The sequence below is a fragment of the Gobius niger genome (assembly GCF_951799975.1).
Source record: "Gobius niger genome assembly, chromosome: 9".
In the NCBI taxonomy this organism is placed as follows: Eukaryota; Metazoa; Chordata; class Actinopteri; order Gobiiformes; family Gobiidae; genus Gobius; species Gobius niger.
Genome location: NC_136860.1, coordinates 35541378 through 35566160, shown reverse-complemented (window position 1 = coordinate 35566160; position 24783 = coordinate 35541378). Strand labels below are relative to the sequence as shown.

The 24783-nt window shown below is 40.3% G+C and overlaps 1 protein-coding gene across 1 annotated transcript in view; it reads right to left on the bottom strand.

Moving 5' to 3' along the window:
- Window positions 1–8491: 8491 nt before the first annotated feature.
- trappc10 (trafficking protein particle complex subunit 10) overlaps window positions 8492–24783 on the bottom strand; it is a 62543-nt gene continuing 46251 nt past the window's right edge. The window contains exons 15-23 of the mRNA XM_079563358.1: window positions 22068–22209; window positions 20084–20242; window positions 18489–18718; window positions 18273–18373; window positions 16264–16387; window positions 16026–16190; window positions 12876–13056; window positions 11208–11402; window positions 8492–9093 (exon numbers count right to left, since the gene is read on the bottom strand). Of these exons, the coding sequence (XP_079419484.1) occupies window positions 8816–9093; window positions 11208–11402; window positions 12876–13056; window positions 16026–16190; window positions 16264–16387; window positions 18273–18373; window positions 18489–18718; window positions 20084–20242; window positions 22068–22209 (1575 nt within the window). The 3' untranslated portion in view covers window positions 8492–8815. The remainder of the gene's footprint in view (window positions 9094–11207; window positions 11403–12875; window positions 13057–16025; window positions 16191–16263; window positions 16388–18272; window positions 18374–18488; window positions 18719–20083; window positions 20243–22067; window positions 22210–24783) is intronic.

The window sequence follows — 24783 nt, the reverse complement described above, 5'->3', positions numbered from 1 at the left end:
GCACACACACACACACGCGCTCGCACAATAAATACACTTACATTTGTATAAGACACAGATCCTTCTAAACGTCTCACACAGAAAGACAAAAGGACGGACTCGCGGTCGGTTAAACGAGGAGAGTCGAGGAGTTTCACAGAGCGAAGGCCGAGAGTCCGGGGAAGGTTTACTTCACTGAAACCAAGGGGATTCTCCTCTTCAGAGCTACAGGAGCCTCAGCTGGAGGAAGATGAAGCACAGACCTTAACCTCTACTCACAGTTCCGGCGGCCATTTTGTATACCGAAGCCCGATTATGCAGTCAACATGTTTGGCGTGCCTGCGAACAGGTTTTTTATGAATGAGCAGCCGCCATTTATTGTCAATTGCACACCGGTGTGTAGCCCCGCCCACACCCAAAAGTAGGTCAATTGTATGGAACACAACAAGTCAACACAATATCTCTACTCAGGATGAAAGTAATCTGTAAAAACTCTGATGGCGGCCATTTTAGGGATAGGTTTTTGTCACATTTTTGTTGATGTTTAGTTGAATTTTTGTCATTTTTTGTAGAATTTTTGTCATTTTTTGGTCAAATTTTTATCATTTTTTGTTGAATTTTTGTCATTTTTTTGTCAAATTTTTGTCATTTTTGTTGTTGAATTTTTGTCCATTTTTTGTTGAATTTTTGTCATTTTTTTGTCAATATTTTGTTGAATTTTTGTCACTTTTTTGTCGATTTTTTGTTGATTTTTTGTCAATTTTTTGTTGAATTTTTGTCACATTTTTGTTGAATTTTTGGCTGATGGCGGCCATTTAAGGGATAGGTTTGCCTGAGTCCTCCTAGGAACGCCCCCACCTCCTGGAGACGCCTCCGAGCTTTGGTCACCAGCCGAGTAACCAACCACTGCTCCTCAGCAGAACCCCCTCCCCACTGATGCCACAGACAGCGTGTGGAGGGGGCGTGTCTAAAGGCTCAGAGGTTCGTGACCTCTTAACTCCCGCCTGAACCGAGAGGATCTTTTTCCTCACGTCAACATCATTTTTTTTCTTGGGTAATCAACTCATTTTTGTAACTTTTTTGTCATTTTTTGGTCATTTTTTTCTTCAATTTTTTTTATCAATTTTTTTGTCCAAATTTTATCATTTTTTTTTTCATATTTTCGTAATTTTTTGTCAAATTTTTGTCATTTTTTCGTCATATTTTATCAATTTTTCGTCATTTTTTTGTCATTTTTTTGTCAATTTCTTGTGACATTTTTGTGACATTTTTGCCTCTTTTTCATCAATTTTTCGTCCCTTTTTTGTCACATTTCCATCATTGTTTTCGTCTCAGTTTTGTTGCTCTTTTCGCAGCTTTTTCGCAGAAGTTTTAGGATTGGGGTAAAGCCAAACTGGAGAAAATGTGCTCGGTTCAGGTGGGAGTTAAGGGGTTAAAGAGACAGACGCCTATTTCAAGACATTCACAACAGCCATTTTGAGAGAGACATTTTATACAAGGCAGTTATTCTAATTTACTGCATTTACAGACCAACAGAAGGTTTGTCATCATTGTAGTGAGATATAGACTGGAGCTATAGGACTGAAAAAAGAATAATACCCCCTCTGTCTCTGTCTGTGGAGCTACAGCAGGATTTACTAAAGATCTGCTTCACTCTGAAGACTAAATCAACACATAGAAGAGGAAACAGAAAAGTTGACATGTCAACAGAGTCTCAGTCTGAGTCAGTGTTTAAGCTGCTCAAGACGCTAGCATGCTACCGGTTAGCAACTGTCAACCAACTGTCAACGGCTTCAACACGATAAACACATGTATGAACACTGAGGAAACACTACAGTAACAGCTCTGACCTCTGACCTCTCATGTGTTGTATCCAGTGTGGTTCAGGGCTGAGCTGTTGAAGCTAAATGCTAACGTCTCGAGCGGCTTAAACACTGACTCGCTGGTTTCTTCACATAAACGTGCGTCTCTGGGGCCGTGTTTAACTGTTTTCTTCTTGAGCAACAAGTAAATAAAAACGCCACCGTCGATCAGCTGGCTTTCATTCATACCCTGAGTAGAGACGCCATTTTGTAGCACGGCATAATTCTACTTCGGTATTCAAAATGGCCGCCATAACAACAAAAGTCACATGGCTGAGAGGCTCGTATTAGGCCAGTGTAACCCCTCATTTGAAAGCTTGTGTTTCTGTGGCTTTATCATCACTTTTAATCTTATTTTGGGTTTTTGTCACTTTTCTGTTGTACTTTTGAGTATTTGGGAGAGAAAATGTGCTCGTTTCAGGGGTTATGGCAAAAAGTTAACAAACGGTCACCAGATCGTTATTTAGGCCCGATCCTGCCATATTCATCGCTGGGCTGAAAGTCTTTTGAAGTGACTAATATCACGGCGATGTTTTAATCCCGCCTTCACGAGGAAATCATTTCACCTCAGTCGTTTGTGCTGAGGGAGAAGAAAGCAAATGTAGATGTAAGAATGACTTTCTTTAGCCGGTTCACTTCTCAACACGGCCTCAGTCTGAGCTCCGACTGAAACGTGGGGCTGGGTTTTTAATCTTATCGCAATTTTAACAATAGTCATTCTCAATAATCGACGCGGCGACGCTGCTGCGCCTGTCAGGTCAAGCCCAGGGAATCGCAAACAGGAAGGCACATGCGAAAAATGCAAGAGAAGAGGATCCGGCTACACTGCAAAAAGTGCCCTACTAAAAAAACAAGGGAAAAAAATCTTAAAATAAGACATTTTGTTTTGTTTTAAGGAAAAAATTCTGTCAATGGGGTCAGCATGTTTTTCTTGAATTCTTTTTTGTAGAATATTTTTCTCATAAAACAAGAAAGAAACACTAAATTTAAGCAAATAAACAGCTAGAATTAAGCAAAATGTCCTCAGAAAATTGAATAATTTAAGGAAAACGTGAAAAATTGTGGATATTTTACTTAAATGTTGCTTGATTTAAGTAAAATGTTCTAAATTAAACACATTTGAGCAAAATGTTCTTAATAAATACTAATATTTAAGGAAAGTATTGCCGCGCCCGGAGACCCGTCTCCATGATGTGGAGCCAGAATCACCTGCTGGAGGATTCACCTATTGTACATGTTTTTAGTGGCAGACACGGGGAGAACATGCTCCACACAGAAAGGCCCCGTCCTGGTGGGAATCGAACCCGGGACCTTCGAGCTGTGAAGCTGAGGCTCTAACCGCTGTGCCACCGAGCCGCCCACTTTAAAGAATGGAATGTATTATCTCTCTGTGAGAAGCAGTTCTTACATTAAGAGTTGTTGATCTGAGTTTTTCTTAAAATAAGAAAAAATATTCTTTGTCTAAAACTGAAGATTCAGTTTTTCTTTTTTGTTACAAGAAAAATGATCATGTTTTTAGCAAATTTATCTGAACAAGAAATGACTAGATTTTATTTCCTAAAACAAGATTTTTTTTTCTCAAGAAAACTTTGCTCCACAAAACATTATTATTTTTTCCCTAAAAAGTAAGAACTTATTTCTTAAAGTAAGACATTTTTTACTTGCTTAGAATCCACTTTTTGCAGTGTAGAGCAAAAAAGAGATGAAAATGTGATGAAAACCCAATAAAAAAAAGCGATGGGAAAAACGCAAGGGAAAAGCTCCATTAAGATAAGTTTTGTAGGTCTTAGCTTTCAAATGAGGCATTACACTGTTGAGCTTATGAATTTGAGTAAAGCTGGATTGGTGTTATCAGTGATTTGCCTCAGGTGCTCTGTGGAGCGGGTCACACTGTTTTTAATGCAGGCTAGCTGATACCATAGAAGTGCACTAGCCTTGCACTAGCCTAGCGCCACAAAACTCTTCAAATATAAGAACTGCATGAATTAAAAAAAAATATCTCCATAAATCAGCAACACTCTGGATAACGAGGAAATGAGGCCCTATGTCAAACATCCTGGAACATCCCTTTAAGGAGCCTCACTTTTGAGTCCGACCGCAGCGTCAGGAAAGGCCACGTTTATTGAATCAATGTGGGTAAAATAAACGTGATTCTTTTATCCCCAGCACGTCTACGGGAGGTTCTGCGAGAGCTAGAAACGAGATTGTGCAGCAGGACTTTATTCAGGGGGAGCAGATTTAAGTGTTTTAAAAGCGTCAGTACAAACAGAAGTAAATCGTTCAGTGCTTCGCGTTTTCAAGTGCAAATCAGCAGAAGAGATCAACATAGTCAAACCGAGTGGGCGGGGCCAAACGTTAAAGGGGCGTGAAGCGAAAATCCACTTTTTATCATGTTGTTTATGTGGTAGTATTTCTCCAGGGCCGGACGTCGCCTCACCCCTGCTCTAGCGCATCTTTGAGTGATCTTTTTTTCCCAGTGGCTGTTTTAAAGGAATAGGCCAGCGTTTTTACATACTGAGATATGTTCTTACCTCACTTTAGCCGAGTTAATATATCCCCGTCTGGTCTTTGTCCGTGCGCTCACACATACGCAGCCTCTCCCACATGTCACATAGCTCCGAAAAAGCTCACGATAGAAGCTACCAAGCTCTTCCACGTGTTCCCTATTTAAATAAAGTTACGTGAAGTGTTTTCATGCGAAGTATATTTACACAGAAATGTAGCATGTCGATTTTATAAGCAGATAAAAAGGGGGACTATATTGTGAGGCGTAATGATACGAGGAGTAAAACGTCCGCGCAGTAACTCCTAAAGGTTATTGACGGAAGTGAGCGGGGGAGGAAGTCTTTAGGAGTTACTGCGCGGACGTTTTGTGACAAAAAAAATGACCGAAAAATGAAAAAAATGTGACAAAAATTTTACAAAAAAAAAAAGACAAAAATGTGACAAAAAATTGACTTTTTTTTTTTATGTGACAAAAATGTGACAAAAATGTGACAAAAAAATGACAAAAAATTGACAAAAAATTGACTTTTTTTTTTATGTGACAAAAATGTGACAAAAAAATGACAAAAAAATGACAAAAAAATGACAAAAAATTGACTTTTTTTTTTATGTGACAAAAATGTGACAAAAATGTGACAAAAAAATGACATAAAATTGACAAAAAAATGACTTTTTTTTTTTTTTTATGTGACAAAAATGTGACAAAAATGTGACAAAAAAATGACAAAAATGTGATAAAAATTTGACCAAAAAATTACAAAAAATTGACCAAAAAATTACAAAAAATTGACGAAAAAATGACAAAAAATTGACGAAAAAAGGACAAAAATGTGACAAAAAACTTTTTTGGAGCTATGTGACATGTGGGAGAGGCTCCGTTTGCCTGACAAAGCGCACGGACAAAGACCAGACGGGGATATATGAACTCGGCTAAAGTGAGGTAAGAACATATCTCAGTATGTAAAAACGGTGGCCTATTCCTTTAAGCTGCGCGGCGACCGGGGCTGTCACGATAATCACTACATCGACTTATCGTTCAATAAACAACAGATAAACTGTATATTTTTGGGCTCAATGTTTATCGTGTGTACAACAAACCGGGTTGCATTATATTTCGTGTTTATTGCAGCTCGTGTGGTGTTTTAGGATGATAGGTGTTATGGTGACGAAAAGCTCCTCCTGAGGTCCAGCCTATCCAGGAAATCTGTTTTCATACAGGCAGAAGCGAGTGCAATCAGTGCCCAAATACTGTGTTTTAAAGCTTAAAAATCTGCGTGTGTTTAATTTCTTTAAGATTTAAACATTTCACCAAACAGAGGAACGAGAACTCGACACAATAGGAAACGTTTAGCAAAAAAATGTCGTGAATTTGAGCCAAAACTTCAGATTAAATTGGACATTTCATGCAAAGTTGTCTTTAGTTTCATCCTCCAGACCTGGATTAATATTTTTAAAGCCCAGAATCCAACATGATCAACCTGAGCCGCTCTCTGCTCGGAGCGTTAATCACGGTTGGATACAGTGATAAAGCGCGTGTATCCCTGGAAGCAGGGGCGGATCTAGAGGGGGGGCCCAAAGCAGGGTTAATTTCGTCGACTAAAATATTTAGTCTTAATTTTAGTCGAAAAATTGGACTAAAACTAAATGAAAAGTTTCTCATGAGACTAAAACTGTGACTAAAATGTCCACATATTTTAGTCGACTAAGATAAGACTAAATAAAACTGAAAAGGAGAGACTAAAATCATCCAAACTTGTATTGAGCGTCTGAAAGAGCCTCAGATCATGTAAATTCTCTGTTAAAGGATCAGCTCTGAGCCATAAAGCTATAAAGCTGCACTTCATTGTTCCCATTTTACACATAACAATCAGTTAGTATGTTTAGTTAGTTTATATTTTTATTTTTATGCACGACATGTCCACTTTAATATGTTTTAGACCATCATTTTGGTATTTTTTATGAACTTTTACAACCATTTTCCAATAAATTTTGATTTTATGTCAGTTTGAATCCAATTTAGAGCTTTTTAATGACATTTAAGGCCTTGGTTTTGGCCAAATTTAAAACTTAATGCTTCTTGATGCCGCTCTGAAACCCTCGCCTCTCCATCTCTTGCTAAGATGAATCCTTCCATCAGAGTAAAAACCCTCCATAGCTTCACTATTGAGCGTCTGAAAGAGCCTCAGATCATGTAAATCCTCTGTTAAAGGATCAGCTCTGAGCTTTGTTCATGTGGAGCAGAAACATGAAGCAGAGGAACAAGATTAAACATGATTATAATCAATATTATCAATGCAAAGTCCACTCAATTCGTCTTAAATTTAGTCGACTAAAACTAGACTAAAAATGAAATGTTTTGTTTGACTAAATCTCGACTAAAATTAAATTACATTTTTGTCAAAAGACTAAAACTAAAATAAAATATGTTGTCAAAATGAACACTGGCACAAAGGTCTTGCCCCCCTTTGTCATGTCTGCTGTAAAAGCTGCACGAGTTACAGAGGCTCACTCTCAGTCAGTACTTTTTTGACAGGATGTAGAATTATAACCACTTTATAGCTATTTTTTTTAGAAAACATTTGACTAATGTTTAACTGTTCCCTGAGTTAGAAACCCCTGACTTACATTATGGACAATTCTACTGTGTGTGTGACGTCCAAGCGGAAAAATGTCCTTACGATCAAGCAAAACTTGTGCACCTTTGCTATAAACGTTCGACGATGTAAAATGTGTTGCCGCCCCAGAAATGACCCCTGACCCTGCCTGCCATCCCATCACTTTTTTTCTAGATCCGCCCCTGCCTGGAAGTTATTTTTAAAGAACATTATTCCTCCAGCTGCCAGCAGGAGGCGCCTCAGACAGGATTCATCAGCGCTTCCACCTGCACTTCATTGTTCCCTTTTAATTCTTACACATTACACTTAGTTAGTTTATATTTATATTTTTATGCACGACATGTCCACTTTAATATGTTTTGGACCATCATTTTGGTATTTTTTATGAACTTTCACAATAATTTTCCAATAAATTTTGATTTTATGTCAGTTTGAATCAGTGTTAATTTTGACATGTTTTATTTTAGTCTTTTGACTAAAATGTAATTTAATTTTAGTCGAGATTTAGTCAAAAAAAACCTTTTCAATTTTAGTCTAGTTTTAGTCGACTAAAATTGCATGTCAATTTAGTCGACTAAATTTAAAGGGGCTGGAAGCAAGTTCGCCATTTTATACTCACTACTGCCACCTCAGGTCATACGTGTAACTGCACCTTCTATATTAAGCTCGTGCATGACGGCAATTCGGGCCGAAGTGACACATTTTTGAGTGACCGTACAGGATTTTAGAGGCAGTTGTGGTGAACAGGTCTGAGCTCATTCTACACATTAGGACATGGCTGGAACATGTAGGGGGAGGAAAATACTTAGTTTTAACATTTTTAAACTCCTTATAGTCCCTTTAAGACTAATTTAGTGGACTTTGCATTGATAATCTTCATTATAATCATATTTAATCTGCTTCATGGAGCTGCTCCACATGAACAAAGCTCAGAGCTGATCCTTTAACAGAGAATTTACATGATCTGAGGCTCTTTCAGACGGACAATACAAGTTTGGATGATTTTAGTCTCTCCTTTTCATTTTTATTTAGTCTGATTTTAGTCGACTCAAATATCTGGACATTTTAGGCACAGTTTTAGTCTCATGAGAAACTTTTAATTTAGTTTTAGTCCAATTTTAGTCGGAAAGAATATCACTTTGACTAAACTTAAGACTAAATATTTTAGTCGACGAAATGAACACTGGTTTGAATCCAATTTAAAGCTTTTTAATGACATTTAAGGCCTTGGTTTTGGCAAATTGAATAACTTAATGCCGCTCTGAAACCCTGGAATTGGCTCCTTCGCCTCCAGCTCTCGCTAAGATGAATCCTTTCACCAGAGTAAAAACCCTCCATAGCTTCACTACAGCCGTGCAGCGAAGAGGAGCTGGAGGCCGGGCCTGGGAGGAGCTTGCGGGAGATCTCTCGGAAATCAGGAAGTGAAACTACTGTTTTTTTTTGCATTTCCTAAACAACAAAGTGATGCCAGTGCTGAAGACGCGTGTGAGATGATCACCAAACACCTGCCAAAGCTCCTTCACACTCTTGATTCTCTCCGCCTTCACCGCACACGGCCCGGGCTCCTCTCAGTCGACGTGAACAGCACAGATCGAAGCGTCACACTTTTTCCAGGGGCTTTGGTGCAATCGGAACAATCAGAGTCCATAATATAGATCTTTTTATATATATATATATTTATAATTAACTACAAATCCTTTCTCCATGAGCTATGTACAATGTATGGCGAGGAAACCAGCTCCAGTGGTCGCAGTTTAGTCCGACCGTCCGAGGAGGGCATGCTTTGTCAGTCCAGCACGGCGCCCCCTTCAGGCCGAGAGGGAAAGGTCAGAAGTCCGCGTGGTGGCGTCGCCGTCATGTGGCGTTGACCTCCATGATGTGGTCGTCGGAGGCGGGCAGGACCAGGACCTGCTGCGTGAGGCTGTTGTTGAAGACCTGGCCCGGGCTGAAGGGCTCGAGGCGCGGCATGTTGAGCGCCCTCTGCTGGTGGGAGGAGGAGGAGGAGGAGGGCGCCGGGTCGTTGCTGCTGCCCACGGAGTGCACGCTGCCCCGGCTGCGGATGCTGGCCGTGTCCGCCTGGTCGTCCAGGGACTTGTCCAGGAGGGAGAGGGTGTCGTTCTCCACGCAGCTGTCTGCAGAGCCAGAAGCAAAGGTGAGGAGAGATGAAGAGACGTCGCTGACTCAAGAGGACACGTTACACACAATCTCTGCTACAACATGGTTAACACAATTATATTTTCACCATTTTTGTGACATTGATCGTCCACTTCCTTGTTGGACTCTGACAGGAAGTCACTAAGTATACGATATTTTACAGTAACTTATTCCATGCTGGATTTTCTGCGATTTGAATGTCTGTGTTTTCGCTGTACTTTGGAGACGTTTCTTTGCAGAACGTTCTCGAGCAAACCTGAAGAAGAAAAAAGCCAATTCCTTTGCAGAGTTTTGATTTCTTTAAAGAAATGACTAGAATAATCACTCCAGCCACTAGGGGGCAGCTGAAATAAAAGAATTCCACACGTGTCCAGCAGAGGGCACTGACATAATGAGAGATCAGGATATAAAAAACACATTGGCTACAGTTCTGTCAGGCTCATTATTATTTATTATTGAAAAAAGTTTCCTCAATCGTATTCAAAAACATTTTTTTGGGGGGGGGGTCTTGACCCCCCATTTGACCCCCCAACCACTTCCTGATTAAATACATATAGCCTCTCCGGGATAAATCCCTCCTCCTCCGTGAAAAGGACGGGCCTGATGATCTCTGCTGCTGCTGTAGTGACCAGAGTCAGAACTGAAGCTGTAACGCGGCCTCTGTGTCTCGTGCGCTGTGACCGTCACGTTTCTGTCCATGCGGTGACGCCACGACCGGCGCATGTCTCTGTTTACAGCCTGCGCTGAGCGCGAGGCTGACAGAGGAGAAGCAGCTGCAGCCACATTAATGACCCTGCACCGGGCGGATGGACGTCTGTGACTCCACAGCGGAATCAGGATCTGGTCACGTGTTCATTTAGACTCGTTACTGTCGCTGACCCACACAATGTCCACCTTTAGCTCTGACCGGGCTGAGCCTGTGCCCTGGCCCGCCTGCCCCGGGGCAGCTGCTGCTACAGAGGCAGCTCAGCGCGTTCACTCCGACCACACAACTAGGCCACCGCTCACACGCACAGAGCGAGCGCCCTGAACTGAAGGGCAGAGACAGGTACCACAGGTACCACAGGTACCACAGGTACCACAGGTACCACGCATTCATCGCTCTGTTGGTTTGAGTTCTTCACAACATGGACCAAATGAGAGCGAGTCAGCCCCTCCCCTCAGCGTTACCATAGAGACCTGTTCCCACCAAATGCATCATGACCACATGATGTTAAAGAGCTTAAAGTTACAGTCGATCAATCATTAGTTGATCAAATGTAAATTCTTCTTTATGCTAATGATATTTTCTATACATAATGCAACAACATTGATGCTTTGTTCTGATTGGATGTAACATTATTTAAATCATATGTGTTGGTGACGCTCGCTCAGGACCAGCACAGCACGGGAAGGTTCAGGGAACACTGAGCTGAAGAGAAATGTTTTGGCCTTTTTCAAAGCCAAAGTCAATTCTAGTCGAGAGATTTTAGGCATTTCATGAAGGCAATTCAAACTAGATTTGCGATTAATTTGTCAATTATTTTAATCAATTCCTGGCCCTAATAACAATTAATAATTTATTTGACCTATAAAAAAATATAAACATAAGAATCACTGCAACACCTCATGAAATGTGCAGCACCTGCTCTTTTGTAAATATGTTTTCTGTCGTGGCCGTGGCTTTGGCAGTTAAAGTTCGAGCAGATTGTTTGCAAACTGCAATTGATTAATTAAAAACAAAGTAGTTGATCTGCTGTGTTGTTTCTATGGTTTAGCAGTAAAATGCAGTTATAGCCGTGTCCACTTTGTTGGTTTTCATGAGACCCCCTTGAAATGACCAGGACCCCCCATTGCCGCCCTAATCAAAACTGTCTGGAGCCGCCACTGCCTCCCCACATATACTTGGCCCCTCCCGGAAATTTACTTGGAGACCCCTGCTATAGCTTCACTTCCCAGAAACTCCATGTACAATAGGATAAAGTTGCAGAATAAGTTCGAGGTATTGTTGGTGCGGCTCCGACTCACTTCAGGCTTCTTCTGTGGCCCCTCATGAACATTAATTGCCCCCCCCGGTTCTAGAGGTTTACAGGTGGACAGGCTGGATCTTTACCAGGGTCGGGCTGGAGGGCGACGGCCGCCGAGTGGGGCAGGTACTTGAGCACTTTGATCTTGGGGAAAGGCAGGTGTCCCGCGAACAGCGGCATGAGCTCGATCTGGACTCTGTGGGTGGAGTTTGGGGTCAGCGGCATCAGGACCATCCCGGAGCTGCGCCCACAGACGGCCCAGTTACTGCTGCTGTCGGCCACTGCACAGAGGGACAAGGAGCACGCTCAGGATTCACAAAACTGAAGAAAACATACAGATTATTTTATTTTAATGTCCAAGTTGTTCCATAAACTAACCCCTTGTACAGAATTTTTTGTTGCTTTGGTTTATTTTCGACTCAATGTTCGAACATCTTCTGAAAATAAGGTGATGATTACCGTAAATGCTCTAATACAGGCCGGGGCCTTTATTTACTCAAGGGCATCAGGACCAGGCCTTTATTGGAACCAGGCCACAATCAGAGACAGGCCTTTATTTCTATTTGAGCAAAACGGACGACCAGGAAAACGAAGAAAAACGAGATTTGTGTCCATTTGCACCTAAAATATTAGGTTCATTTATTAAGTAACATTTCAAACCCTCTCCCAGCGGCTGGAACATTGACGCCTTTTATTTTGTCGGGACAACAGGAAGTGTTTCGTTGCTGTTAGCGGAGCTTTGACATCAGTGTCACTGCAGGTTTCTGTTTCGTTTTTACCGCGGACCGGATTATTTGTTGTTATCTTGTGTAAAGGCGAGTTTAGACGGAGCGTTTGTGTTTGTGATCGATCATGAGACTGACCCGAGAGAAGACGAGACGCTCGCGCTGATCGGAGGAGTTATTTTGAGGCGTGGGACTGACCTGCACACGGAGCAGCTGGACGTGCTTTGAAGACGCGATGGAGACTTTATTAAAACCCTGGAGGGTCACACAACATCAAAGGAGGTGACGATATAATTTTTATCACTTTTAGCTGAATTTTTGTCATTTTTTTGCTGGATTTTTGTCATTTTTTTGGTGGATTTTTATCACTTTTTGCTGGATTTTTGTCATTTTTTTGCTGGATTTTTGTCATTTTTTTTGCTGGATTTTTATCACTTTTTGCTGGATTTTTGTCTTTTTTTTGATGGATTTTTGTCTTTTTTTGCTGAATTTTTGTAATTTTTTTGCTGGATTTTTGTCTATTTTTTTTTGATGGATTTTTGTCTTTTTTCTGATGGATTTTTGTCACTTTATGCTGGATTTTTGTAATTTTTTTGATGGATTTTTGTCGCTTTTTTGATGGATTTTTGTCTGACATAAAAACAAACGGCGCTGTGTGATGATGTCATCTGCTCAGTTTGCTTGCGCAGGTGTGAGGGCTGGCCAGCAGGGGGCAGGTGTGAAACAGGGACCTCTCTTTAATCAAGGCGTACTTGAAATCATTTGTACTTTTATGACTGTCCAGAAAACATCAAATATCATCATAGTGTTTTGATTAATAAATAAATAAAATAAAGATAGACTTTTTTTTAAAGGCAACAAATAATCGTTTGAATAATCGTGATTTCAATTATGACAAAAATAATCGCGATTATTATTTTTTCAATTATCGAGCAGCCCTAGCAGGATCTAAAGTCTGCCTGGTTGGAGTACATTTTGAAGTACTGTCGATACCCCTGGTGATGGTAGTAGTGTTTGCAGTATCCGTACCTTCATACATGAGCTTGGTGGTTTTGGGCCCCTCCGTTTCGCTCTTGCTCTCCTCCACGACCTCCCCCTCGGACGCCTCGGTCAGACGCGTGATGTGAACCTCCAGCGCACACAGCAGGCCGCTGCGACAGTGCGGCTCGCCAGCAGGGGGCAGTATCTCCGCCCGCACGCTGTACAACGTCTGCGAACAGGAGGGACCGCGTTAGAGTTACGAGTCTGGAAAGAGTTTGGAGAGATTCCTGGAGGGATGGGACCCAAAAGAAGGCCACAGGGGGATTTTTATTCACAAAAACTGTGAATAAATCTCTTTTCTTGATGGTCAGCCTTATGGTCGATGCTTGATTATACTGACAATACTGAATTTGGATATTTTGTAACCTCTTCCAAGTGACAGCAGGTTTATACAAATGAATTAGATTTATCGCCGGGTTGTTCCGTGTGACACAGAGCCGTGGGAAGATGTTTTAGTTAGGGGGCGCTGAGGGACAAAATTTACCCCCAAAATACTTTTTCTGTGCATAAATCCTATTTATTAACCTCTTAACTCCCGCCTGAACTGAGAGCATTTTCTCCAGTTCAGCTTTACCCAAATCCTGTAGGCCAGTGTAACGCCTCATTTGAAAGACCTACAAAACTAAATGGATCTTTTTCCTCACGTCAGATTTTTTTTCAGCACTTTTTTTGTTGGGCAGTCGTCTCTTTTTTGTCAAATTTTCGTGACTTTTTTGTCACTTTCTCGTCAAATTATTAGATTTTTTTTTGTCCATTTTTGTCACTTTTTGTAAATTTTTTGCCACATTTTCGTCAAATTATTCAAATTTTTGGTCAAATTCTTATCACTTTTTCGTCCATTTTTTCCTCACTTTTTTGTCAAATTTTTCTCAATTTTTTGTCATTTTTTTTGTAAATTTTTAGTCACATTTTTTGTAATTTTTTGTAAATTTTTTGTAAATTTTTTGTCACTTTTTCGTCAAATTTTTCTCACTTTTTTGTCCATTTTTTAGTAAATTTTTTAGTAAATATTTTGTAAATTTTTTGTCACTTTTGTGTCAAATTTTTTGTAATTTTTTTGTACATTTTTGTTATTTTTTTGTAAATTGTTTGTCAAATTTTTTGTCCTTTTTTGTCAAGTTTTTGTCATTTTTTGTCAAGTTTTTGTACATTTTTTGTCAAATTTTTGTCAATTTTTATCATTTTTTGGTAAATTTTTTGTACATTTTGAGTCACTTTTTCGTCAGTGTTTTCTCACTTTTGTCACATTTTCATCCTTGTTTTCGTCTCAGTTTTGTTGCTATTTTCACGCCTTTTTCCCAGAAGCTTTTGGATTGGGGTAAAGCTGGAGAAAATGTGCTCGGTTCAGGTGGGAGTTAAGGGGTTAAATATTGCCTGCAGTTCACAAACTATCCACCAGGGGGTGCTGCAGTGCCCTCAGCACCCTGGGTTCCCACGGCCTTGGTGTGACATCACTTTAGATTCTTTTTTAATAAGTTTTAGGACTTTTTTCCAATTAATTACTTACTAAAGGTTTAATGTGATTAAAAATATTATACAAAATCACACTTTATCAGTTTCCTTTTTCCACCGTGTAAAGCCAGACACAAGTTCACCGTCAAACTTGTTTATTCACACAGTTAAGGCGACGTAAATGTATTTCTTCAGAGCTAATGGAACACGGGAATTTCTCCATTATGAGATCAATAAAGTCTCATCTCGTCTCCCAGGAAAACTTACTCTCAAATCCACTTTTTTTGCTGATTAACTGTATAAATGAGTGTCCAATTGTGTTGTCTACTAATCCTGGTAATATTTTTTGCAACTTTGTGCAAATAAGTAAATAGATCAACTTTCTGCCTAAAATTGTCAGTGTGGCGCCTCTACAGGCGAAAGTCTGTACTGCATTTGATTTTTGAAAGTGGAGCCACTGATGGAAGAGGTGTAAAATCTGATGCTTGCCCTGCAGCACAAACACTCCAATGAAACACTCCCACACACGGCCCTGGACCTGCCTCCTGCAGTGAGGAGGGTGCAAGGGAGGGATAGGGCTGTTTACCTGTAAGGTGACTCAAGACTGTCAATCACAGACCCATAGCCCCCCCCCAGAGCTGAGGCTCTGGAAGGGGGGTAAGTTTCTCTTTAAACACAGCAAAAGCAGCTGCTTTATCTTAATCTCCTGCTGAAATAATGAATAAAAGGCCCAAAAAACTGTTTGCCACCTTATTCAAATATATATATATATATCACCATTTCTTCAGGCAAAGCGAAGACGTTCATATAGAGAAAAAAGTCTTCACTATGTGTGAAACAACAACAACAACAAATATTAGGGAGGAACCGATACCACTTTTTCTAAAACCGATACGAGTACTTGGATTTAAGTACTCGCCGATACCGAATACCGATACGAGTACAAGGCAGGTTTGTAATTAGTTAATTTACTCATTTGCTACACATTTAAGAGCAGTTATATTAGAATTGTGCTGATGCCATTTTTTATTTTTTTTTATTTTCATTCAATATATTTTTTATTTTTATGTCTCTGTCCATCACAGACAGAAAAGTCCATGTCCTAAAGCTCCCAATGCCTGAGCTTTATTCATGTATGTGTTTTTATTTAACAATAGTATCGAGATGTTTCTTAAATGGTCTCTTTTCGTCTTTACTTCAGCTCCTGTAGATTTTCTCGTGTGTTTGTAGTAACTTAGCGAGAAGCTACAGCGTTTTCATTGTTCTGCTGCAGCTCATTTTCCCTCAATATAAACATGCTGTGTGTCTTTAGTTTGGATTTTCTGAGGACTTTTTAGTCGCTGGGTTAGTTTTTCAGATGAATAAACCCCTGGGCTTAAAACGGCGTCAGAATGAACAAAACTGCTAGCTCGAGTTAGCATCGTTAGCCTGTATGTTGTAAACACTGCAGACGCTGCAGCTCTAACAACATTAAGCTCTGGTTAAATCCAGCTCAGACTCTGGTTTAGAGAGCGCAGTCTGTAATAAAGTCAGCTCTATGTGGATTATTGTGTTTACACTAAACTATTCTCCAGTTTGTTGCTTCTTCTCTCCTCAGCTGAGAGGTTTCTGGTATCGGTTTCTGGTATCGGTATCTCTACAAACACGAGGAGGGCTTCACACATGGATCACGGAGGCGGCACTCACAGTGACGCGCTCCAGTTGGAAGCTGTAGTGGAAGGGTTTGGAAGCGGCGAGCTGGTGGTTCACGGGAGAGAAGTGCGCGGAGAACAGGCAGTGCAGACACGAGGGCAGCTCCTCGCTCCACCGGACCTCCCACAGACAGAACAGGCTGTGTTTACTGCACAACACCTGCGGGACGAGAGGGAGGAGGCCACGCGCGTGAGAACAGGGCGTGGTTTTTTCAAAACTCCAGCGTTTGTACCTGCTGCGTTTTAGTGTTGAGCGACAGCAGCTGGAGACACGAGTCCTGCATCTCCGACAGCTTCACCTCCTCCAGTTTGAAGTCGTCGTCGGACACGTTCTGCACGCACACCTGCACGTACTTCCTGCTCGGCACAACACAAGATCACCAGACGGTTTGACATCGGAACTGCTCACGCATTGTTCACATTGCTAAAAAGTCGATGCGGATTCCGATACCACGACAAAAACCAAAAAGTATTTCCTCTTTTTTCATCAGCCATGCACTACAAAAAGTAAATATCAAGCATTGGCTTAAATGACTTGAATTGAGGAAATGTTTCTTGTTTTGAGCGGTTTTCACTCATTTAGACACTTTTCCTGATCGGACCAAGTTTACTTTGCTTGTTTGAGGACATTTCAGACCAGTTCTAGGGTAAATCTCGCTTAAAATAAGAAAGTAAAATTGCCAATGACATAAGACCTATTTTCTTTCCCCATTGGCAAAGAAAATGACCTGAAATAAGGACGAAATGTATCGGAACGAGTCAGAAACATCTCAGAACAAGTGAAATAATCTGGGACAAATGCCCAACAACTTCTTAACTAGTCAAAACAGCTGAAATTTGGATTATTATGCTCAAATTGAGATGTTTATACTGATCTAGTTAATCACTTTTTGCAGTGTACAAATAGTAAACATGGGGCTGCTTAATATCCGACGCTAACTGATACATGTAAATGAATGGATGCAGTTATGCTAAGCTACACCAGTGTTTCCCAACCAGAGGTACGGGTTGAAGCTAACACTACATTGTGGCAGGGTCCTCGAGTTGCGGGGTACTCGGTGTATGAATTAATGCCTCAAGAGGTTCGTGGGACAAAAAAGGATGAAAAAAAAGGATGGGACTCACGGTAGGGCTGGGCCATATGGCCAAAAAATAAGATATTGTTTTTTTTACTGAGTTTGGATGATTATGATTTTAATCGATTTTATTGGGGGAAAAAAGGGTCTCCTGATCTTTCATATGAAGAAAACTGCTCAGAGTTCTGCTCTTTAACCCCTTAACTCCCGCCTGAACCAGGCACATTTTCTCCAGTTTGGCTTTACCCCAATCCAAAAGCTTCTGGAAAAAAGCTGTGAAAATAGCAACTAAACTGAGACGAAAACAATGATGGAAATGTGACAAAAAAGTGAGAAAACATTGGCAAAAAAGTGACGGAAAATTGATGAAAAAGTGGCAAAAATGTCACAGGAAATTGATGAAAAAAATGACAGAAATGTGACAAAAATGTGATAAAAATTTGACTAAAAAATACAAAAAATTTACAAAAAAGTTATAAAAATGAGTTGAATACCCAACAAAAAATGATGGAAAAAAAATCTGATGACTTGAGGAAAATGATCCTCTCGGTTCAGGCGGGAGTTAAGAGGTTAATATTAAGATTCATAATATAACCTACAATAAGGCCCATTAAAAAATGTTATTTATGTTTTAAATATTCTTTGTCTGCTCTCAAAAGTAAAACTTCTTATGTATTTCGTTTTCTGATCCTCGAGCTCAGCTGTGATTGAGACTGACGGGGAAAGGGGCGGAGTTAAATGTAGCAGCAGCAGCTCAGAGCATGGCTCAGCGTGAGCAAACCGGGGCAAACTTTGAGAAAACTCCATCGTGAACAGCAAAAGCACAACGCACGGCCTTTATAAAGCAGAAGAGATTGTTAGAAAGTCGCTGGTTCCACTGGTGTCATTTTTGAAAACAGCCCCTGTGGAGCGTCTGAAACACTGCTCAATCGACAGCACTGTGCTCGTCAGGCAGACATGGAGCTTTTATCAAAACCTGCTCCTCTTCAACCTGGTCCAGCACCAGTAATCAGATCTTACTTAGTTTTACAACTTCATTCAGGGTTTTAGCAAGATTCAGCTGAATGAGCAGGGAAACATGGAGGATATGAATGTTTAGTCTCCATAATACTTCTTGTATCAACTTAGTGTTGAGGAATCGATGTGTAAAAAGGCTGATGTCGGACCTGTTTCCGGCGGAGAGCAGCGAGTGCCTGGTTTTGAAGGGGATGTAGAAGGTGAGGGCGAGCAGCGTGGAGTAAATCGACCACGGACAGTCGATGGACATCTGCGAAGAAACAGACACACAGTCACTCCACCTCACTTCATAACAGTATTTTATGTTCTATGGGAGAGCAAGAGCCTGAGATAACATTTAATGCTCTCCGCGTGTGAAAACCCACCCGCTGGTCGATGGCGGTCATGGGCGTGTCCGGGTGGCTGTAGCTCCGCGGCCGGTGTCGCACCTCCCCGTTGGTCAGCCTCTCCGTGTTGGGACGCTCCGCCCCGGACGGGATCAGGCACAGCACCTCCAGCTGGAACACCAGGCTGTGGTAGGGGGCCGCGGAGGGCAGGCTGATGCTGGTCACCTTCTCCGACGACTGGATGGACAGGACGTGCTCTCCCACCAGCTCTGAGGACGCCCACGGGGGAGTCTCGGGTTAGTTTCATGTGTCTTTATGTTCTTACGCCCTCGGCTGTTTGACTACGGCCTGGTGGTGTTTTATACACGTTATTCTATTCATAAGAGACACTGCAGGTGAAGAGGGAAACTTTTAAAATGTGAAATTAAACTAAATTTGAAACTGTTGCTGTAGATTGTTGACATAAATATAGAAAAAATGTATTGCAGGATCTGCCATTTTATGTTTTCATGTAAAATAAGGTAATTGGTGTTTAAGAATTGCCTGTATTAAAGGGGGGGGGGTATTATGCACATTATTGCACATTATTCTGTGTGTCACGCTGATACTAAACATCTCAGTATTTGTGAATGAATACGCGTCGACAAAACGTCATAAAATAATACACGATGGGCACGTTTGGACAATTATTCACTTTGATATTATGGCGAGACACTGCAGGTGAACAGGGGGAAAAAATAAATGTAGAGATGTCAATTTGAAGCTTTTGCTGAACATCACAGATATAAATATGAGGAAAAAATGTATTGCATTTTTTCTGTCATTTTATGTTTCCACATAAAAATAAGGCATTTTGAGCATTAACATGGCCAAAATTGCCAATTTGGGCAACGAAATCAATATAATGAATTGAGCCAGATTAAATGTTATGGTTTTATTGTATTGACATATTAGTAACTAAGATTTTTTCAGAGGGGATTTTGGATATTTTGTTTAGTTTTTCAATAAACTAATCATCAGTGAAAACATCTGTAAAAACTCAAATTCCGCCTGTTTTTTTGGTTTCAAAGCTGAATAAATCAGGCTAGGAATTAGATATTAAAAAATCCCTCTGACAAAACCTTCAAAACCTTGTTGTGTCTCAGCCTGTAAAGTTTGGAGTCTGTGGGAGCTTCTATAAGGGCTCAGGCTCTGCCCGAGTGCGGCTTCTCTCATTCAGAGAAAACCAGCCCTGAAGTTTTGTAGCGAGTGCGCATGCTCGGCCCGTTCTTCCACTTTTCCGCTCCGGCGTCTCGTAGGAGGAAAAACACCATATTTGGGTGAAAGCGTCATCACGGGGCCCCTTAGCAGGACACGTGGATGTCAAATCTGTCAATATTTAGGAATGAAAACCCGCGGGAAAGACGGCCTTTCTACTTCCGGGTCGCCCCCACCTCGCAGACAAAACATCATCAAATAAACATCATCATTTTTATATCTGACATGAAAACTAAGATGTAAAGGGAGGAAAACAGATACAAATCTCCACTTCCACCGCTGCGAGAAACATCAATACTTTCACCTAAAGTAAAACCAGCCAAACTACAGACACTGTGTCCCTAAACGCGTCCAGTACATCCACACGTGGCCCGTACCTCCGGAGGAGCTGGTGACTCTGGCGGTGCAGCTGCTCGAGGGCAGGATGGGCATCGTCTCCGTGTTGCTGAGCTGCAGAGCGTCGCCCTTCTTCACAGTGTAGTGTCCCGTCAGCAGCGTGAACTGAACGAACTGAGGCAGCCCGGCCAGCAGCGGCTCTAAACACACACACAAACACACACACACACACACACACACACACACACACACACACACACACACACACACACACACACACACACACACACACACACACACAAACACAAACACAAACAAAACACACAAACAGTCAGCGTGGCCTCATTTACCATCTCACCAACACATGGAGGACTTTTCATCCATCACCAGACTGTGCTGTGTGTTACCCATATCATAAACCCTAAGTTTCCAGACCGCATGAGATTTTTGTTTGATGACTGAAATATAATCCAAGCCTAAATCTTCAAAAAACCCAATTACAACTATAGATATATATTTTTCCAATTAAATATTCGATTACTATGTTAATAACAGGTGCAAATCCAGAAATAACTGTAGAAGCTAATAAAGAGTAATATCCACACATTTTCATATATTGACATACTGTACATTTCAAAATAAATGTCCAGATCTAAAAAATAGAGGTTGTAGTAAGTTGCTAGTATGATAATAGTGTAATTTGGTGCCACTACAGTAAAAAATGTAGAAGTTTTTGAAGATTGTCCACACATTTCCATATTTGAAATGTATATAAACATTTTGTGTACATACATTTAAAAATGAAGGTCCAGCTCCTAAAAATAAAGTTTGTAGTACGTTTCTAGTATGATAATTGGTAACTGGTGTAAATTTTGTGTCACTACATTGAAAACTGTAGAAGTTATTGAAGAGTAATGTCCATAAATGGTTATATTTTTGTATGGATTTCAAAATAAATGTCCAGATCTAAAATATAAAGGTTGTAGTAAGTTTCTGGTTTAATAATTACAAGATCTTGGATTTTAGGTTTAAAAAAAAATCTGAATGTAAATGTACTGAAGTTACAGAGACTATTTTTGTATATAATTATTACAGTTTATACAGAAAGCATCAAGTCAAATGTAATGCTTTTCAATGTCATGTTAAAGCCTGAATATTACATTTAAAGCTACAAAAGGACAAAAAAACAAGGGCTTATTTCATTTAATAAGATCAGAGGAATGAGGAGAAATGAGATTTGAGTGTGAACTCGTGATGCTCTCAAAGAGAATTTAGTTGTGATTAACCTCTTACTCCCCGCCTAAACCAAGTGCTTTTCGGCAGTTTGGCTTTATCCAAATTTAAAAGCTTAAAAAAAAAAGAAACATCAAAATAGCGACGAAAACGAGGATGAAAAAGCAAAAAAAAGGGACGAAAACGTGACCAAAAAAACCCTCAAAAGGCGACAATAACGTGACCAAAAAAATATCACTTTTGCAAGTCTTAGCTTTCAAATGAGGCGTTACACTGTTGCTCTCCAGTCGAGAAGCTTTTAGATTTGGGTAAAGCCAAACTGGGGAAAATGAGCTTGTTTCAGGGGGGGGTAAGAGGTTAACTTTGCAATGACAATAAAGACCAGGCCTGTCCTTGAGCAGATCCTGTCTCGAAATTTAGAAGAAATGCAGAATTAAAGCCATTTTAATGTACAGACTATATTTTTAATGCTGTAAACATTGTAAAAAATGCTGCACGTTTCTTTTCTTAAGATTTCCAAACAGATAAATGGGAGGACATTTTGATATTTTAAAGCTAATCCGACACAAGGGGAAACTTTGAGGAAAAACGTGAGCAGAATTTCATCCAAAACTGCGGCTGAACGAGTCTTAGTCCATCATTTCTGTTTCAACAAACCTACCCAGTAAAAATGTACTTCTTTACTTCTTTTTAATGACGTTTGAGGTCTTAATTTAGACTTTTAATGCTTCTTACTGTCCCGTGGAAACCCTGTTCTGTAATTGGGTAAATAATAAAAAAGTAGATCCAAACCTGCGAGCGGCTCCACCGTGAGCTGCGGCTCCTGAGAGTAAACTTCGTATTGAACTGAGGGATAAACGTGGGGCAGAATGAACTGCACCTGCCCCACGGTGGCACAGAGCTGCCGCAGGGTGTACGTCCCGGGGTCGCCGCTCTGGACCGGAACAAACAGAGGGTTTGGGGATTAATGCACAGAAAGAAGCGACAGTTAAGGCAGTTATAGGATTACATCATCGCTAAAGCATTTCTACACAAGAACTCATCCAGAAGGAGAGAAAAACACACACAAACTGCTTGAAATCTAAAAACAAGAGAAGAGAAAGAATGTTCATTGCAAAAAGAAGAATTGAGGGAAATGTGGATAATTAAAACCAAATTGGAAACAATGGGAAACTTGTGAATAGGGCTGGGCGATATTGACAAAAACTAATATCTCAGTATTTGTGCAAGACGTCAAAATATGCAATGTGCTGGCAACAAACTTTAAATGTATAGCACTGCGTCCCTCAAAAAGATAGATGTTAGAAAAATATACACTTTCCACATTACTGCCCTTATTTTTCTCCTAATTTTCCCTCATCTCCCCCATTTTTCCCTGAATTCCATCCATTTCCCTCCACATTTTAATGCTCAACCTAGGGCTGCTCGAAAAAATAATAATCACGATTATTTTTGTCATAATGAAATCAGATTATTTAAACGATTATTTGTCTATCTTTATTTTATTTATTTATTAATCAAAACACTATGATGATATTTTCTGTTTTCTGGACAGTCATAAAAGTACAAATGATTTCAAGTACGCCTTGATTAAGGAGAGGTCCCTGTTTCACCCCTGCCCCCTGCTGGCCGGCCCTCACACCTGCGCAAGCAAACTGAGCAGCGCGGCCTGATGACGTCATCACACAGGCAAAAGCACGAGCCGTGGCACGTGAAAAGCGAAGGGAAAATAATCCAGCGTCATGAAATAAAGCAAGTCTGCTTTGCAAAAAAAATGAAATTTTTTTTTTTTTTAAATGGAAAAAATGTGAAAAAAAAAAAATTATAAGCTTTTTTTTGCGATTATGCTAAATTTGTAATCGTTTGCTGTTGTAATCGAAATCGGAATCGAATTTCGATTAATTGCACAGCCCTAGTTCAACCAATTAATTTTCCCCACTTTTCCTCCATTTATTTTATCTCTGTAAGAATTAAATAGTAAAAATGAAATGCAGGTGAAAGAGCTGCTGAAAATCTGGACTGGGGCTCCTCCTGCTGGCAACTATAGGAATAACAAAAAATAACTTCCAGGTTGGATATAGATACAGACGGCATCTCGTCATAGAAGGGGGCGTGGCTTCGCCGAGGGGGAAAATAGAATCTTTACAGAAACACAATTTTTCACTCTTTTTTGCCATTTTCTGGTGGAATATGAACTTATTTATCACATAAATAAAGTCAGGTGTAAATCAGGTCCATATGGATATTATCTCACAGCAGATTGTTCAGTAGAAGTGAAAAAACAGCAGTTGTAGCAAGCGCGAGCTAACCGTTAGCATTAGCCCGATGCTAACATGTAGCATCAAGTTAGCATTCTCCGTTATTCATGTATTTATGGGCTGTTGAACCACTTTGCTCCTCCCCATGTCTTTGTATCATTATTTAGTAGAAACTATATTCATATTTCAGCATCTGTTACTGTAGTTTTTGAATAATTGGAGAAAATTGACATTTTTTCAAAATTGTTTTCCCCTTAACTGTTTTCAAAAATGACCATATATGGGCGATTCCAGAGATGCCGTCTGTATCTATGGTGTTATAGCAGCTCCATCAGTGCGAGGATGGACTGGGCGATGTGGACAAAAAATCAAATCTCGATTTTTTTTTACTCAGTTTGGACGATTTTAATGGATTTTATTTGAAATAAACTTTAAAAAGTCTCCTGATCTTTCATATGAAGAAAACTGCTCAGAGTCCTGCTCATTAATATGTCATAACTCTTAACTCCCGCCTGAACCGAGCACATTTTCTCCAGCTTTACCCCAATCCAAAAGCTTCTGGAAAAAAGGTGTGAAAATAGCGACAAAACTGAGACGAAAACAATGATGGAAATGTGAAAAAGTGAGGAAAAAATTGACGAAAAAGTGACAAAAAATTGAGAAAAAAATGACGAAAATGGACAAAAAATTGAGAAAAAATGGACGAAAAAGTGATCAGAATTTGACCCAAAAAAATGAAAAATTTGACGAAAAACAGACAAAAAAGTCACGAAAATTTGACAAAAATGAGATGACTGCCCGACAAAAAAAGTGATGAAAAAAAACCTGACGTGAGGAAAAAGATCCATTTAGTTTTGTAGGTCTTTCAAATGAGGTGTTACACTGGCCTACAGGATTTGGGTAAAGCTGAACTGGAGAAAATGCTCTCGGTTCAGGCGGGAGTTAAGAGGTTAAAAGCATGAATTAGTTTGATTAATTTGATTTATCGTCCAGCCCTAGTGCGAGATAAACACACTTCGAGCGGCTCTGAGTCGATGATGTCGGATTATGGGATTTAAAAATGTGAAGGCCAGTTTTTGGATTTGAAAAATGAGCCTAATCAGGTGATGCTGTAGAACTGGGGAGGGCAAGTTCTTAACGGAGGCCAGGTTTTTTTTTATTGTAACAAGACCGAGGGCCGAAGCCGCCAGTTTTAGGCCAAAGTAAAGCACCGCACTGGGGAAACGACCATCTTAAATGAGAAAAATGAC